Here is a 15,761-nt window from a genome sequence, read left to right as displayed (position 1 = left end):
GTGTCTCGAGACGCGAAGGCCCTGAGAGTAGCGATACGAACAGCTGCAGCGTTGCACACGCACTCGTCACACCTGCCCCACCAATCGTTTGTGCTTGTAGCCCTGGTTAAAGCCTCGTGCTGCAGGAGGGAACCGGCGAGTGCGCGGAGCACCACTGTCGTTTCGAGCTACATGACGAGGACAAGACACGGAGGGCGGCGGGGGCAGGGAGCGAAGGGTCGGTCAACAGGACGAAAAGGGTATGGGCAGCGGTCGGCGGCGAGGGGGGACCAGGCCAGCAAGACAACAACTCTGTTTAAGACACGCAGCAAAACAAAAGCCGGTTACAAATGCAAAACACACTCTGACTGAAGGAAATATGGCAACGTTAGTAGATAAGATGAGCAGGCGACGAGCCGAGCAAGTGGAGCGGAACGGGAAAAGGTGGTGTGTGTGTGTGCGTGTAACAATGACAGTGCCATTGACAATGACAATGCCAGTGACAGTGACAGCAGTAGCAGCAGCGGCGACAACAACGACAAGCGCGGTTGTGTCGCCGGAGACACATGCCCCAGCTCTGCCCGTCCCGGTCGCACTGCTGAACAGACGAAACGTAAAGAAAAAAACACAAGTCTATTGGAAAAGCGGCATGGTTGAGGGAGGACGAGTGGTAAAAGAAAGAGTGCTCTATGACACGGGCACAGGCTTGCAGAGGCCGTACGCGCGACGGCAGCACGCAGTTAGGTCTGCACCGACTCGGCCGTGTGTGCTGCTGCATGCAGCAGCGGCCGGTCGCAGCAGTTTTGCACGATCCCCCCTGTCCTTCTGTCTCCTTACTTCTTCGTGCGAGCCTCGAGGGTGGCCATGGTGAGACCGAGTCCCTTGGCTTGGAGAGCGGCAATCAAAGCAGCACCAACACCACTGCCATCCTCGGCAGGAATGGCCTTGATCTTCTCGCCATGCTCGCTGCCAAGGATCTCGCCGATGGCGCCGGCAAGACGCTCTTGGAAGTGGGGATAGAGGTTGAACACACTGCCGTCGGCACCAACAGTGCACGAGGCAATCTCAGCCTTGCGCACAAGGGCACTCACACCGCAGGCAGACAGGCGGGCGGCACGGGTGCCAATGAGCTCGGCGGCGCGGCGGATGAGCTGGCGCTCCTGCTCGGTGGTCAAGATGTTGAAGTTGTTCTCGAACAGAGCCTGGACATCGCTCAAGTTCTCGTAAGGATCGATCTCGATGGCAGAAAGCACCGAGGCATCCATGGCCAGAGGATCCTCGATCTTCGTAATGTCTTGGTCAACGAAGATAAGGCCCTGCTTGTGCAGGTCGACGAGCACGCGACGGAAGATGTCGCCCAGGTAGCAGCCGGCAACCATCTTCTCAAATGTTTGCTGGCCGGGACGGGGAGACTCCTCGTCGACCTCGACGTCGTACTTGGTGCGAGGAAGCACAAGGTGCTCGTTATCAAAGGCACCCCACTCGCAGTTGATAGCCATGGGCATCTCGGCGTCGAAGTCGAGGTGGTCGAGCTTAGGAATGTTGCCAAATTTCTCCATGTAGGCGGCATTGCAGCCGGTGCCGAAAATAACACCGATTTGAGAGGTGGGGTGGGCGTAACGAGAAGCGATCAAGGTACCGGTGGTATCATTGATGATGGTGGTGAGACGGACGTTGTTGCAACCCTTGCGGGCAAGAGCTTCGTTGAAAAAGGGCACAATGTTCTCGCCCTCGACACCGGGAATGTCGAAACCCTTGGTCCAGGCGAGCAGCTTGCCGTGGTCGATAGCGTGTTGCTCGGTGGGGTAGGAGAAGGTGAAACCAAGGTCAAGCATCTCCTTGCTGTCGGGATGGTTCTCGTCCACAAACGTCTTGATGCTCTCGGCAATGAAGTCGAACAGTTGCTCCTTGGTGCCGGTCTTCAAGGCCTGGGGCATGCGGTACTTGCTTTGCATGATATCGAACTTGCCCTCGCCTTGGACGATGACTTCACAAACACGCAAGTTGGTACCGCCCATGTCCAAGGCCAAGAACGAGCCCTTTTCGGTTCCGTTGGGCCAGCCGATGACCCAGGTGGGAATCATAGGGATAGAACCCCCCTCCTTCGACAGACCCTTGGCGAGTTCCTTCACAAAGTGGTCCGTCACCTCCTTGAGCTTTTCAGTGCTGACGGAGAACTGCTGCTCGAGCAGAGTCACTTGCTCTTGCAAATCCTTGCTCATATGGATCATAGAGCCCTTACGAGAGGGTGCCCGGGCGGGCAAGACGTAGGATGCGTGTAAAGACATGACGACAACAGACAATAATTCCGGGGACAAAAACTAGATAAAGTTGGTCACACCGACGACAAGTACCAAGACTTTAGTGGTTTATTTTGGGGCACAGGTTATGTGAACGTTTTTCAGAACGGACCAAGTATGTCTCGTAGACGTGTTGGTTGTTGGAAGGTGGGAAACAGAGTTAAAAAAAAAGGTCCACACCGCTGGTACACAGGGCTCAAAAAAACGACGCGGCGAGACTCGTACAATCGGAGATCAATCGGCGCTTCTAAACTTTTTCGGCACTGAGGGATTTCTCCGAGGCTGCGTCTGGCTGGCTGAGCTTATCTGTCCGAAACTTCTACCCCGGTGGTGTGTAAGCGAGAATTACGCGGGCCGAAATGCACGTGGAACGCCCCGCAGAAACTCAACTGGCGTTCGATGGGAAATCGTATCTGTTGTGAAGAGACGCGCTGGCGAGCGAGGCTAGGGCGTGTCGCGGTTGACGTCAAAAACGTTTGCAAAGGTCAGTCGATGCTACTGCAAGAAGAAGCAAGAATTGCTTCAAAAACGGTGTCCTTCCAGGCGCTAGTGATACGATCGGATTGTAGCAGTACACAACCTCAGCTACCTTTGGCTTAGCGAGAATCGCGTGAAGGACGGGTCCCAGTGACGTATGAAACTCAGCGATGAAGACGTTCCGAGCGTCGAATGACTTGTGTGGTGCTGACAGTAACTTCCTGAAGTGGATGTTGTCTCAGCTAGTGGGAAATGCAAGTCGTGAACGGGGGACGGAGCGGCCATACTTATACCCTCCATAGACAACCGTTTCAGGTTAACAATGGCAAGCAATGACTTCATTCACCATTGTTCTTTGCGTAATTCGATGAGCTTCTTTCCGATGAAAGGTCGTCTGGAAGCGCCTGTGTCGCGTTTCGGATCGTGTGATGACGAATGCTGAACCTTATTTCGCGTCTCATGAAACGGCAAAGGCAGAACTCTTGACCGATTGAAGGCTAGGAACGCTAAAAAGATGTAATTTTTACGCGCTTTCCGTGTCCAAACGTTACAAATGTTTTCCTGTTTTTGGTTAGGGGGACAGGTCCAGTTCCGTCTGGACAGTCGAAACACAGACAATTATCGCGCTGACCATTCTTGCAGCAGCCATGTCTCTAGCATAAGCTTAATCGGCTCGGTAATTTTTACGCGTCCGCCCATTCGTCTAGAGTGCGGAATGCGTTTCGGCTAATAATTTGATTGGCTTGGAGCAGGGGATGTCGTCGAGTTGCATTTGCCGAAGGATGCGAGAGACAGACCGCAGAGCTTCGCGATAGTGGACGGCATACGGAATGAATGCATAAGGGAAGGAAGCCATAGGCGGAATATGACTTTGGTCGGTAGGAGGAGAGGAAAGTGTTCGCATGAGGTCAGGAGTGAGAGAGTTGCTAGATTGGAAAATGGGAAAGCTGGTTACAATGCAAACATGCCGTGTGAAGCATGGAGAATGGTGGAGACAGCGTTTTGGAGTGTGTGTGAAGTGAAGCCTAGGCGAGATACTCGTAGACTCGGGAATTGTCGGCATTGCGTTGGAGGTATTCGCGCTCAATCAATGCCTCAATTCTTCGTTTTATCATCATTGGATTGGGCATAAACCGTGTGCTAAGTTGTCGAGACACTTCCGCGATTAGTTGGTTATGGTCCAACGTTTTTCTGTCCTTCATGACACGAACAATGCAAGCCTCCACTTGGTGTTTGCGCGATTCGTCAATTTTCTCCAGTGTTTCCTTGCGTTCATGGTCATTCTCCACACGAGCACTAGCAACTGTAGCAATTTTAATGCGTGCGAGATTGGATGTGAACGCGTCGTTGAAGTAGAACTTGTCACCCGGATTTATGTTGCGGCCTTTGGGCTCTTTGAGTAGAATCTTGTATTTCGCACATGCGAGAGACTGCAGGTTGCGTTTTAAATCCGATTCTTCGATCTGGATTCGGTCACGAAGCGTCTCGTAGAGTATGGGTTCGGTTGCCTCAACATCCTCAAAATGCAGCAGAATCATAAGTGCCACGGTAGACACATTCAAATCGTGCTTTCTGTTTTTGAACGCGACACGGACATCTGCAGTGCCCATTGTTGGGTACCATGCAAGCTGTCGGCCGCTGTGTTTTGAAAGATAAAACGAAGTAAATACGTCCTTTGCTTCTTCTAATTCTTGAGGGAAGTTACATTTCAGCTTCTCCGGCTGCATCTCCACAGGCCAGAAGGAGGAAGCAAGGACAGAAACATTGAGGTCAAAGGCCGACTAAATGGTAAGATTAGTATGTAAAGACACTGGCAGGCATTTGTGCGCGTACCGAAATGTTGTTTTCTGTGAGATAGTCCTTGTACTCTTTGTTCGCATCTTGAGATAGCCGCATGTCTATGTGTGTGAGCTTTCGTTAAATGGTCAAATCCAAACAACATACCGGTAAGCATTCCCTCCATTTTTGAGGTGAAGACATTTCCTGCCTCTAACTTGAGTCGACTTATCAATTCCAGCTCAACATCTTCCGAGCTCAGTCGGTTGTTCAGTAGACTATTGCGATAACATTAGCACAACCAACATTGCAATTAACATATGGTCAACGTACCGTTTTGCCAAGTGTATTTTGTAGTATTTCTCGAAAACGTCTTTTTCAGAAACAAACCGGAAAAGGGTGACAGATTTCTGTAACATCTGCTCCACTTCTGCCTCGGATTGGCCCCGAAGACCCTTCTTTAGATAGTCGTCAATGAAGAGAGAAATGTACTCTGGTGAACGGGGGCAGTCATTAATGAAACTGGTAAATGCATCAGAAATGGTGTTGTGAATGAGCCGGTCATTATTCATGGACTCGGTGAGGATAGACGTAAGTTTAGTCCACAATGCGAGTACAGAAGAGACCCATTGTGTTGCGATGGACGTCGTAGATAGTGGTTTGCCTGTTTCACTAGAGGATTTTCTTTCAGTGTTCGCATTAATCTCGCGACCTTTTTCGATGACACGGTTGTAGAGAAATTGACGCAGTTGAGGGATACCCTCGGTGATGGTTAAGAAGCTGTTGTATAGCTGGGTTAGTTCTGCAATTTGTGAATTTTCAATCATAAACCAGAGACCGGATGAAGGCATTTCGAGAATAGCCGTTAGCCGTTTACTCAAAAACTCATCTCGAAGAACGCCTATTACTTGTGTCTCAACGCGAGTAGACAAGTAGTGCCGCATCCGGTTGTTCTCTTGCTCAATTCTTTCATTCAGCCATTTCAAATACTCTGGAACAGTATAACATTCCAAAAACTCTGTCGCTTCTTCCGCGTAAAATGTGCGACTCGTCTCAAGGAGTAAAGGTGTGAAGAATGAGTCATAGAGGGTAAGATTTTTTGTCTTTGAAGGAAGGAGAATAAGCATCTCTAAACAAGATTTAACAACTGGTCGATTAATGCTCATGTCATTGCGGTCCATTTCCACAAGCTTCAAAACTGCTTCAATCACCAGTTGCCCCAAGTTATCTTCTTTAAATAGTACATTATCACGAAAGAGCAGCAACCCCATATCATAGATCGGCAATTCGCCAGCTTCCTTTGAGTAAGTTTTGTCCATGTACTTGAGAACACTCGCAATCATATACATGGCTACTGTGTGTTCGGACCAGCATTTTTCGACAGCAGAAAGATAACGCTCGCAGGATGCAAGTTGTTGTTTAGAGTTAGTTGCAGTGTTTTTCTGCTCAATTGTTTTAGCATCACAGTCATTATTGAGTGTTTCTTTTATAGTTGTAGAAAGTCTCGAAGCAATTAATTCACTAACACCATTGTAGAGTTTGTCTCCATTTTTATACAGCACTAGTGTATATGCGTTTCTGTACAATTCCTCGAAGGAAAGTTTTGACGTATTTTTCTGAAAGATTTCCTGAATGGCACTAGACAAAACGGACCATGATTCCTTCCAGTCTCTTGCTTTCGGATAGAACTAAAAGATGGAAATGTTAGAGAGAATCAGTTTCGTGTGGGAAGCACCACGACGTACTTTTCGAGGAGCCCGAATTTTGGGTTTGCCAGGCCGTTGCATATTCATCCAAAATCAACAAGTAATCAGAAAAATAGTATTAGATATAAACAGTATGTGCATATATAGTGTTTCCGTGTTTGTATATAGAACGGTTAACTGATCGCAGATCAGTTTGGTGGCTGCTGTAAAGAGTTCGCAATTCTTAGAAGAAACCACTACGGAGTGAGGGAGTTCCAATACGTGGACACAGGAAAAATGTTCAGTCGTATATCAAACGTGCTGCGTCAAGCTCGGCCCTTCTCGGCACGGAATATACAAACGTTTTATTTTCAGAGAGCTTTTGTTACTAGTTACACGGCGAGACCACAGCTGCCGCCTATAGGACACAGTCGAAAATACTCGGTGAAACCAAGTTCTTCTCGAAAGGAACAAGATGAAAAAGCAAAAATTAAGCCGGCGTATCAAATAACCTTCACATGTACTGTGTATGTTCCTCGTTTAGTGTCTATTATATCTGGCTAACTCTACTATAGTTGCTCGAATCGGTCGACTCATCATATGTCCAAACAGGCATACCACAACGGAACAGTTCTAATCCAATGCCCTGGTTGCAAAAACCGACATTTAATTGCTGATCATCTTAAAATCTTTTCAGACTCTAAAATAACAATTGAAGACATTTTATCCGGGAAGGGCGAAATATTCACCAAGGGAATTGCAAAATTCGTAGAAGACAATGGAACTACGACAAATCTGGAGCTTGATGCGTCAGAAGAAGAACCGGGGGAGGCATCGGACTCAACCGAGCCCGGTTCTTCGTCAAAGAAAAACTAGCATTGACGTCTAAGCGACGTTGCTATTAATTTAAAGGTTAAGAGACACTTTTTTCGTTCTTTTGGGTATTTGTTAGGAATGAATAAATTAAAAATTGAGTCTTACAATGCGTCCCAAACAGTACATTTCACGGATTTAATTCACTATTTTTGTGATGTTGAATACAATTGAACGGAGATGTTTTTGAGCTGGTGCATATTTAGTAGTTTTATTTTATTTTATTTTATTTCTTTTGCTGATTTATTTTCAATTTTAATTATTAGCATATAGCTTGTAGCACAAAATATTTTATACGACTTGCATTTCTACTCATTCTTTTTTACTACTAACCAAATTCAAAGTCGTTATTATATACAATGTTGTAAATGTATCTAAATTGCTTCTCTTTATAAGTACCCATTAATTAAAAACCATATGGTTCTTCACAACCAACAGATCCAAATTTCACTCTCGCACCATAATAAACAATATACCTCGCATCATTTTGTTATAATTAGCGGTTACTCGTTTATAAACTATTTTTTTTTTCTTTCTCTTCCTATCGATTTTTGACGACCCAATGATATACAACATAATTATACGCTCAAATATTTCCAACGTTAATACCAATAAGAAGTCCATTAATTGAAACCTGTCGCCCACACAACGAACAGCTGTTTTGTTGACATACTCTCACGGTACTCCATAAAACTTGCCATTCACTCTGGGTGCTCCTGTCCACCAGGCCAATAATTGCGAACAAGTGTTGACAGCACCAAATCGACCACAACGCCTCTGAGATTCACCTACCATGCGATGCATCTTCAGTTATGAGGTGTTGGACGGCGTCAACCGACACTTTCGAGGGCTGGAGAAGTCTCCAGTAAAAGGCAATTCGTCGAGTTCGCGAACTCCCAGCTCTCGCTTTTCAACAAGCTCAAATTCCTCTACAAAAAACATACTCTACAAGTCAAGATGGAACTCAATTGAGTTTTACTGTTACTATATAATCATTGCGGTTGCACTCACTGCATGTGGTCTTGTTATGTTCAGTGTCAGTTCTCGTATGTACAAGACTACCCAAAATACATTCAATTGCAAATCAATTATGTTTCACCTTCTAACAACTGTTTAGCAAGTCATCCAGGCTATTACAAGTTTTCAAAAGAATTGTCAAAAGGATGGATGTTTGGACGAAAAGCAGACGTAACAGACTACCAGTATTCTTCCTTCCGAGAAGCTGTTATTTTGCTCTTTGTGCTTATGGGCTTTTATTTTCTTGTCAAAAAAATAGTTTTAAGATGCTTCTCAAAGTCATTCGGCCATAAAAATGTGCAATCGTGCTATCGCTTTGTTTTTTCTCTCATCTTCGCGTTTTCGGCCTTTGGCTCCGGAATGCTATTCGTTTTTGCTATTCTACTTGTCAACTTCTCAATTGCTATGATAGCTAAAGACAGTGTGCTTAACCCAATTATCACCTGGACTTTTAATATCATCGTGCTTGTCTGTAACGAACTGTATACCGGATACAGTTTTGCTGCTATCCATCCGTCACTGGCTAAACTGGTATGTACGAAGTATGCTTTGAAGATCGCTAATTCGCAAAACAGGACCACATGAAGGGCATTCTGCAGCGTTGGCATGTTTTATTTAACCTCACCACGCTCCGTTTAATATCATTCAATTTGGATTATTATTGGTCTTTGAAGTCCAAAGAAACATTGAAGGTTTGTTTGTATACAAATTTTCTGAATACTAACTTTAACAGACGTTCATGGCATCCAAGGAACGTTCTGTTGAATCATTAACGCTTCGAGAACGTATGGAGTTGTCCAGAGAGCAACACGAATACAACTTCTTTAATTACATTCTTTATCTATTTTACGCCCCTTTATATCTCGCAGGCCCAATAATCACGTTCAACAACTTTATGTCTCAGGTATGAATACAAAGATAAACAAGATTTCACGATACTAACTCTCAAAGTTGGAACATCCTTTTAAAAGTAATGTACCCCACAGAAACTTATACTACGGAATTCGTATGGTCCTGTGTATGGTTCTTATGGAACTCCTTTTGCATTTTGCCTACGTCAATGCCATCAAAAACTACGGAGATTGGGGTTATTATAATCAAGTCGAGCTTTGCATGATCAGTTTTGTGTTACTTTTCATGACCTGGTTGAAACTATTAATTCCCTGGCGCGTCTTTCGGTTTTGGTCCCTATTAGATGGCATTGATCCTCCCGAAAACATTATTCGCTGTATGTGCAATAACTATTCCGCACTCGGTTTCTGGAGGGCATGGCATCGAAGCTACAATCGCTGGCTTGTACGCTATATATACGTTCCATTGGGTGGAAAAGCTCATTCTCTCCGTAATACGTTTGTTGTTTTCACCTTTGTTGCATTTTGGCATGATCTTACGTTAACTTTGCTGTGTTGGGGGTGGCTCATTGTCTTGTTTATTCTCCCCGAACGGCTTACGGTCTATGTCTCATACAAAATTGGTCTTCACAAGAAGCCCTACTTTCGCATAATATCCGGCATCGGTTATGGTCTCAACATCCTTTTTATGATCATATGTAATCTTGTTGGTTTTGCACTTGGCATCGATGGCTCGTCTCAAGTACTCAGGGAACTTTTCCTAACACAAGAAGGTATGGATTTTCTACACTGCTGCTTTACTAACAAATTTAGGCATTAAGTCCCTTACTATAGGTTGGCTACTCATGTACACCGGTGTCCAGTTTATGTTTGAAGTTCGTCGGGGAGAAGAACATCAAGGTTTATTTTTACGTTGTTAAACCTTCTAGCACACCGAGACACCCGGCGTTGTTACATGAGTAGTTTAGAGGATTGCTTGATGTAAAATCCTCGGACTATTTGTTAAGGTTAGGATTGTGTATATTCAGCAAAAAAAATGTTTCCCGAAGTTTCACTCATAGCTCTAGCGTTGAGTTTTCCTTTTTTTTTTTCCATGTCGTCTTAGAAATGAGTTATATTAATATGCATTTTATTCACAAAGTTATGTGATTTAATATCAGCTTTCCGTCACAGGTATTTTAAAAAATTAGTTCAAATTTACCAAAAAAATAACAGTATATATGATACAACTAAGTACTCTCTGTTTAAGCTATTCTTTGAACGGGACTAAAATAAATGTTGAATGTACAGTTTGTTAGAGTCCAAGTTATTAAAGATATACGAAATACGCAACACGCCAAAATACAATATATTGCTTTTACATAAATGAAAAAGTAACGATTTCTGAGTTACATTTGGTTAAGGGTGACGATGCTGCTGAATTTCGATAGCGGGCGAATGGGGCGTGTAGTGAACTCAATAGACTTAACCAACAACGCTCCAGTGCCATTTTCTTTTGTAACTTAAAGAGATGATCACTGTGACCAGTTTATAAACAATGTTTCCTGTTTTTGGTACGAAGAACGAACCAATTCCTCGCTAACGGCTGAAGATAATTCTAGTGATTCAAAATTTAAAAAGTATCAAGATGCAATTAAGAAGTCATTAGCTCTTTTCCGAACTGTCGAACAGTGGCCCGATTACATATCCTTTCTTACAAAATTACACAAAGTTCGTATTCGCCTGTTTTTCATGTGTTAACATTACTGTTACCTAGGTATTACAAGGAAACACTGAATTTCATACTGTTCCCTGTAACACACTAGTTTCTAGAGCGTTAGCGGAGTGTCTTTCTCCGGGTTTACCCTCTGGTGTCCATAAAAAGTCTTTAGAAGTTTATGATTTTATATTTAGTTCATTGTCATCAGACCGACTTGCGGATGAACTTGACGTTTGGATCTACGGCCTCACTCCGTTCTTTGCAATCTCCTCCATAAAGACAAAGCCGGATTACCTGAACATTGTTTGTAAGCATTTGCTTCCTTTGGGACCACGTTTGCGAAATTGCTTCCAAGCTGTATTCATTTCCTTACTTCCGGGTTTAGAGGAAGAAGGCGCGGAGTCTCTGCAAGAAATCCTTACGATATTAAGAAGTTTATGCAATTCTTTTGAGGACGACTGTTTCGTTTGGAGCTGTACATGGAATACTGTCTTAAATTACCCGGAACAGAGATTAGGTGCTCATATTTATATTGAAGCTGCTCTGTCTGGAGCACAGCCAAATGACTGGAGGGACACAATTTCAAAACCAGACCCAGGGCTTATGGTACGAGCTATTGCGGCAGCTGTTGGCGATAGTGTGAGTCTCGTTCAACGCGGCTACTTGGACACGCTACTGAATCATTTACCAGTGTACAGTGAAATCTTTAATGAGGTTACACAAACTGATCTTCTGTTACTTCATACTTCAGTTGCTTCTGTGGTTCTGAGGAACGATTTGTCTCTTACTCGCCGTTATTATAGCTGGTTAACCGGCGCAACTCAAAAATCAGAGTATGTGCGCGATGAAAATAAGCTAAGGGAATGTTTGGAAAAGAGCATGAAATGCCAAATTAAAGGTCTTATTGACCTTTTTCAAAACCATTCCTCTATTGCATCTCAATACAAAGCACTCTCTCTTCTATTGGCACTTTCTGAAAGGGAGGATTTATTTCGATATGTTGAGGAACAATTGGTTTCCGAGACTTTTTCTTGTTTAACTAGATTAGCTTACAGCAAGAAGCCGGTTGAATCTAAAGTTGTTCACGACGCGGCTTTTGAATACGGCTTTCGTGTTATTTCAAGAATAAGTGATGCCTGTCTGCTTAACTTCACGCGTTCACTTCTTCTTTCTTATGGAAAATTTAGCACGGAAACATTCATGACGCTGGTTTTTATTGTTAAACACAGAAAGTCTTTCTTTCGTGCTAACTATCTGCAACTTGATTTCTTGTTGACCTACTCTCTTTTAGACCACATTTCGACTGAACTGTCATCTTCAGAAGATTTAGAGTCATTATTGCGTTGTTGTCAATTACTGAAAACTGCTGTTGAAAATATTGATTGGAAGAGCTTTAATGATCATGCCAATTTTTCTGCCGTCAAAGAAAGCTTTTATGACCCGGACGCTATTTTTGCTAATTGTTTCACGCCAAAAAAGACTGCTAGCATCCAGCGAGTTTCTGAGGAGTGCAGTGTTCTGGTCAATCCTTGCATAGATATCATTTTTCGAGTTATCCAGGATTCGGCGTTAAAGGATAATATGCAAGCTATCATGTTGGAAGTTTTATTTCTTATATTTAACACCTTAAATCTCGATACTTACAATGAGAAGCTCTCGAGATTCATGGAAACAATGCTGAAAAATAATCTTCTTAATTACGCTGCATACAATGTCCTTATTCGCCAAGCTCAACCTGCGTTTTTGCAGATGTCCAAAAAGCTTCTTTCAAGTATAATGGAAAAATTATGGAAAACATCTGCTAAGATTACTACATATGAAGAAGAAAACTTCGTATCTCTTATCTGGTGTTTGCAGGATAAATTGAAGGATTCGCAATTGGAATCATTTTTCTCGTTAAAGCTTGCACGAGATATTCAACTTGACCAATACGATTCCGTTGTACTTCTTCATCCTTTTACAAAAATTTTAAAAATATGTGCTGATGATAAGCATTTTCACGCTGTCTTTGACAGACCTCTTCTTTTGTTAATTGATATACTCGAAAACAGTGCATACGAGCAAGCGAGTCTACTCATGGGTCTTTTTGAGACATCTAATTCTCTTCAAACAAGGTTTATGGAAATAATATTTTATAATGTCTCCAGCCTTTCAGTGTCTTTCAGTAGAAAGTCAGACGGAGGCGGTAATGTACCATCCTTTGAAATCAACGAGTTTAAGCGTGACTCTGAGTCTTCTCTTTGCGTTTATTATTTCAAGCTTTCCGAGAAGTTTTTATCCTTACAAAATCGGTTTGCGAAGGAATTCAAACAAATTGAAGCCAACAATATACACAACTTTCTGGCTCTTTCTTGGTCCGATCTTTTATCTTCCTTGGCTGAAAGCGTAAATTGTCCCAAACTTGTTTCCTTCCTTACTAGAGTCTGCATTGACATATTGCGACAACATCAGCAATTCTTAAACGAAAAGAACCGCATTAATTTATGTAAGACAATTCTCGACTTTTTAAGAACTTTGTTAAATCTTATTACGCTGCCAACCTTTATTGAGGAGGAACTTCTGCTTTTACTGTTAGACAGCATTCAGGATACTCCAACTATTGACGAGAATTTCGATAAAATGTTAGTCTTTAAGTACCTTACGGTAATTGAATTATTACAGGAAAGAGTTTCACCGAAGACTTTCTTAAAGGAGCAACACATGAATACATTAATAGCTTCTATAAATTATGGTCTCAATTATCAGGATATCCACATCTGCTCAAAATGGATAGAGATTGTCCACGGCTTTCTCGATATCATTATAAGAAACAGTCCAATGCTTGTTCTTTCTCCTATCAATTCATTATGTTCTCAGCTACATTTACTTTCTCGATCATTAAAATCTTTTGATCGTAAGGAAATGGCATCTCATATTGAATTATGTTCGAAGGATTTGCTTTACAAGAAGTTGGATCTTCTCTATGAAATGATTTCTCGAGCTTTGGTGCAGCTTCGCCCTTCGTCGTATACCAAGAAGTTTCTTCACGATAATGTTGGTATCCTAGGAAATGTTATTTCGGGTGTCTTTTCATCTGACGTTACCGATGGCTCAAACATAGATCGCAGAATGTCAATGCTCGTTTGTTTTCAGGCTGTAATCAAAGCAGTGTTTAACTTGTTCCTCTGTGCGTATGAACCAAGTGAGGCATTTCGTCGATCATTTCACTTTTCGTCAGCTTTCAACGAAGAATTGAAAAGGAATTTGTCGCATACTTTTAAGAAGCTGTATCATTGCGAACCGTCTGAGTGTTTAGAGACAATAATTGAGCTATATATTCAAGACAACAAGGGAAAGGACTCGGTTTATTGGCGAATTCTTTCCATTTTTGGAGAGCCAAAATACAGCGATCTGTTCAAGCTGTTCTCTGCATCTTTTACTGCGCACGATTCTCCTTCTACTTACTCGGGTCCCGCAAGTCTAACCTTAAACATATCCCCACTTGAAATCTTACACTGTCTCTCAACTTTCATTTCGAATATGCAACCCGAAATCGCAACACAAGTCCTTTTTGATATAACTCGTCTCGTTCGTGAAATAAGCAACAACCCAGCAGCTTATAGAAACTATTTGCTGGTTTCATTAGAGATCTTATTTCACATGAGCCAACATCTTTCAGTTCATGGTGATTCGCGTCAACAGAAAGAGTTCACTGATCTTTGGGGACGGACGTTGAACGTTTGCCTACTTCAAGTGAACAAGCAAGGAGACGTGAGACTAAATGCAGAGGAGTATAAGCGTGCAAAGACTCGGCCTCTTAGTGACAACGAGTCACCATTTGTGAGGGATGCTGTTTTTCTTTCTTCAACTTTCTTTGACGCCTCGCTTCTTGATTTCTTAACAAACAACATTCTCCCACAATTGACCGTGCTTTCCAGTAATGAAGATCGTTTGGTTGTTTGGATTACATCCATCATAAATGCCTATCTTACACCTGTGTTGAAAACAAGATCTTTCCCCGCTAATTTTACCGACATGCATTTAGAATTCCTCAACAAATTAACAGCTTACCCTGGACTATCGAAATCTTGGAAGAAAGAATTCTGGGATATATTCTATGATAATGCAATCTTCCAACTTCCCATTGCTCAGTTGGAAGGATTGGCGCCAACCATTCACTTAGCTTTCTCTCAAGAAATCAATCGCTTGTCTGATTTAATTTTGAAATCTGATTTAGGTACTGTTACGATTTTTACTTCAAAGGATTCACAACTGGGTGCTCGTCAAAGTAACATTTGTCGAATGAGTTTATTAGTACTGGCTTGTCCTAAAGATTTCTTCTTGCCTAACTTATCGCCAGTCATCGACTTGGTAAAGAGATTGCTTCAATCGGATCCGGAAGGTGTTTTACGGAAAGATGTTTTCCTGTTTATCCATGCACTTGCTTTAAAGATTTCGTCTCAACAATTACTGCCTTTGTGGTCCATTATTGTCAGCGAGATATATATCGTTTTTCAATTATACTTATCAACTGACAACCGGGCTTTTGAGAACACTTTATTAGATACTTGCAAGCTCTTGGACTTCTTGACGGTGTTAAGTCCTGAAGAATTCGCACTCCACGAATGGGTTTATATGGGAAATCCATTGGATGCTGTCTATTGGAATAGGAAGGCGTCTGCGAAATCGTTACTGCAACAAGTGGCCGAAAAACTTAAGCTTTCAGAGAAACCCAATGACCTTTCTTCGGTGAAGACACTTTCTTATACTTTATTTTCAAAACGCCATCTTTCTCTTGACATTCCCTCATTCGATGTTGATCAAGTCCAACATTTCCTTACAAAATTACCTATTGATGTTTACGAACAAGGCTATTCGTTAACACAACCTGACTTAAATCTTCTTGAACACTCTATCTATTCAGCCATTCTAGCCCGTTTTTCACCATAGTTGTAATCTACATCAATAATGAATTTACACTCTTTTCATTCACAGAACAGCGCCAAAAAGAATCACTAGATATAGTATATGTCGCAACTACTTTTCACCTCCCTGTAAAGTCGAAAAAGTGTCACTATTAATTATTGGCATTCCCGAAAACCTGCAACTTTTCATCAAGGCCCAT

General features: G+C 42.7%; 5 protein-coding genes across 5 annotated transcripts; 3 read left to right on the top strand and 2 right to left on the bottom strand.

The window, feature by feature from the left end:
- Positions 1 to 348: 348 nt before the first annotated feature.
- On the bottom strand, positions 349 to 3,054 carry SJAG_04334 (hexokinase 1). The gene has a single exon (XM_002175410.2). It carries the CDS (start codon positions 2,265 to 2,267, stop codon positions 813 to 815), a length of 1,455 nt encoding a protein of 484 aa, XP_002175446.1. The 5' UTR covers positions 2,268 to 3,054; the 3' UTR covers positions 349 to 812.
- On the bottom strand, positions 2,994 to 7,156 carry SJAG_04335 (Cullin 3). Its single transcript, XM_002175411.2, has 5 exons — positions 6,278 to 7,156; positions 4,866 to 6,220; positions 4,701 to 4,810; positions 4,590 to 4,654; positions 2,994 to 4,537 (listed from the first exon to the last, which is right to left on the bottom strand). The coding sequence occupies exons 1-5, from the start codon at positions 6,323 to 6,325 to the stop codon at positions 3,782 to 3,784; spliced, it is 2,334 nt and encodes a 777-aa protein (XP_002175447.2). The 5' UTR covers positions 6,326 to 7,156; the 3' UTR covers positions 2,994 to 3,781.
- SJAG_04336 (TIM23 translocase complex subunit Tim15) lies at positions 6,280 to 7,405 on the top strand. Its single transcript, XM_002175412.2, has 3 exons — positions 6,280 to 6,369; positions 6,431 to 6,744; positions 6,793 to 7,405. The coding sequence occupies exons 2-3, from the start codon at positions 6,515 to 6,517 to the stop codon at positions 7,091 to 7,093; spliced, it is 531 nt and encodes a 176-aa protein (XP_002175448.1). The 5' UTR covers positions 6,280 to 6,369; positions 6,431 to 6,514; the 3' UTR covers positions 7,094 to 7,405.
- A 48-nt stretch (positions 7,406 to 7,453) lies between these two features.
- SJAG_04337 (membrane bound O-acyltransferase) lies at positions 7,454 to 10,197 on the top strand. The gene is made up of 6 exons (XM_002175413.2): positions 7,454 to 8,136; positions 8,208 to 8,638; positions 8,683 to 8,799; positions 8,841 to 9,011; positions 9,059 to 9,731; positions 9,772 to 10,197. Exons 1-6 carry the CDS (start codon positions 7,884 to 7,886, stop codon positions 9,876 to 9,878), a joined length of 1,752 nt encoding a protein of 583 aa, XP_002175449.2. The 5' UTR covers positions 7,454 to 7,883; the 3' UTR covers positions 9,879 to 10,197.
- Positions 10,198 to 10,419: 222 nt separating this feature from the next.
- On the top strand, positions 10,420 to 15,691 carry SJAG_04338 (dopey family protein). The gene is made up of 3 exons (XM_002175414.2): positions 10,420 to 10,511; positions 10,550 to 10,668; positions 10,715 to 15,691. The coding sequence occupies exons 1-3, from the start codon at positions 10,496 to 10,498 to the stop codon at positions 15,584 to 15,586; spliced, it is 5,007 nt and encodes a 1,668-aa protein (XP_002175450.2). The 5' UTR covers positions 10,420 to 10,495; the 3' UTR covers positions 15,587 to 15,691.
- Positions 15,692 to 15,761: the final 70 nt, after the last annotated feature.

The sequence above is a fragment of the Schizosaccharomyces japonicus genome, assembly GCF_000149845.2.
Source record: "Schizosaccharomyces japonicus yFS275 unplaced genomic scaffold supercont5.2, whole genome shotgun sequence".
Lineage (NCBI taxonomy): Eukaryota > Fungi > Ascomycota > Schizosaccharomycetes > Schizosaccharomycetales > Schizosaccharomycetaceae > Schizosaccharomyces > Schizosaccharomyces japonicus.
The sequence above is the reverse complement of the archived record's forward strand: the minus strand, read 5'-3'. Positions and strand labels throughout refer to the sequence as shown.

Coding starts and splice junctions, on each gene's coding strand:
- SJAG_04334 (XM_002175410.2), bottom strand. CDS start 2,267: ATGTCTTTACACGCATCCTACGTCTTGCCCGCCCGGGCACCCTCTCGT.
- SJAG_04335 (XM_002175411.2), bottom strand. CDS start 6,325: ATGAATATGCAACGGCCTGGCAAACCCAAAATTCGGGCTCCTCGAAAA. Junction 4,811..4,865: donor AAAATACACTTGGCAAAACG/GTACGTTGACCA, acceptor TTATCGCAATAG/TCTACTGAACAACCGACTGA. Junction 4,655..4,700: donor AATGGAGGGAATGCTTACCG/GTATGTTGTTTG, acceptor TCACACACATAG/ACATGCGGCTATCTCAAGAT.
- SJAG_04336 (XM_002175412.2), top strand. CDS start 6,515: ATGTTCAGTCGTATATCAAACGTGCTGCGTCAAGCTCGGCCCTTCTCG. Junction 6,745..6,792: donor ATAACCTTCACATGTACTGT/GTATGTTCCTCG, acceptor ACTCTACTATAG/TTGCTCGAATCGGTCGACTC.
- SJAG_04337 (XM_002175413.2), top strand. CDS start 7,884: ATGCGATGCATCTTCAGTTATGAGGTGTTGGACGGCGTCAACCGACAC. Junction 8,137..8,207: donor TATGTTCAGTGTCAGTTCTC/GTATGTACAAGA, acceptor ACAACTGTTTAG/CAAGTCATCCAGGCTATTAC. Junction 9,012..9,058: donor TCAACAACTTTATGTCTCAG/GTATGAATACAA, acceptor TAACTCTCAAAG/TTGGAACATCCTTTTAAAAG.
- SJAG_04338 (XM_002175414.2), top strand. Junction 10,669..10,714: donor TTCTTACAAAATTACACAAA/GTTCGTATTCGC, acceptor ACTGTTACCTAG/GTATTACAAGGAAACACTGA.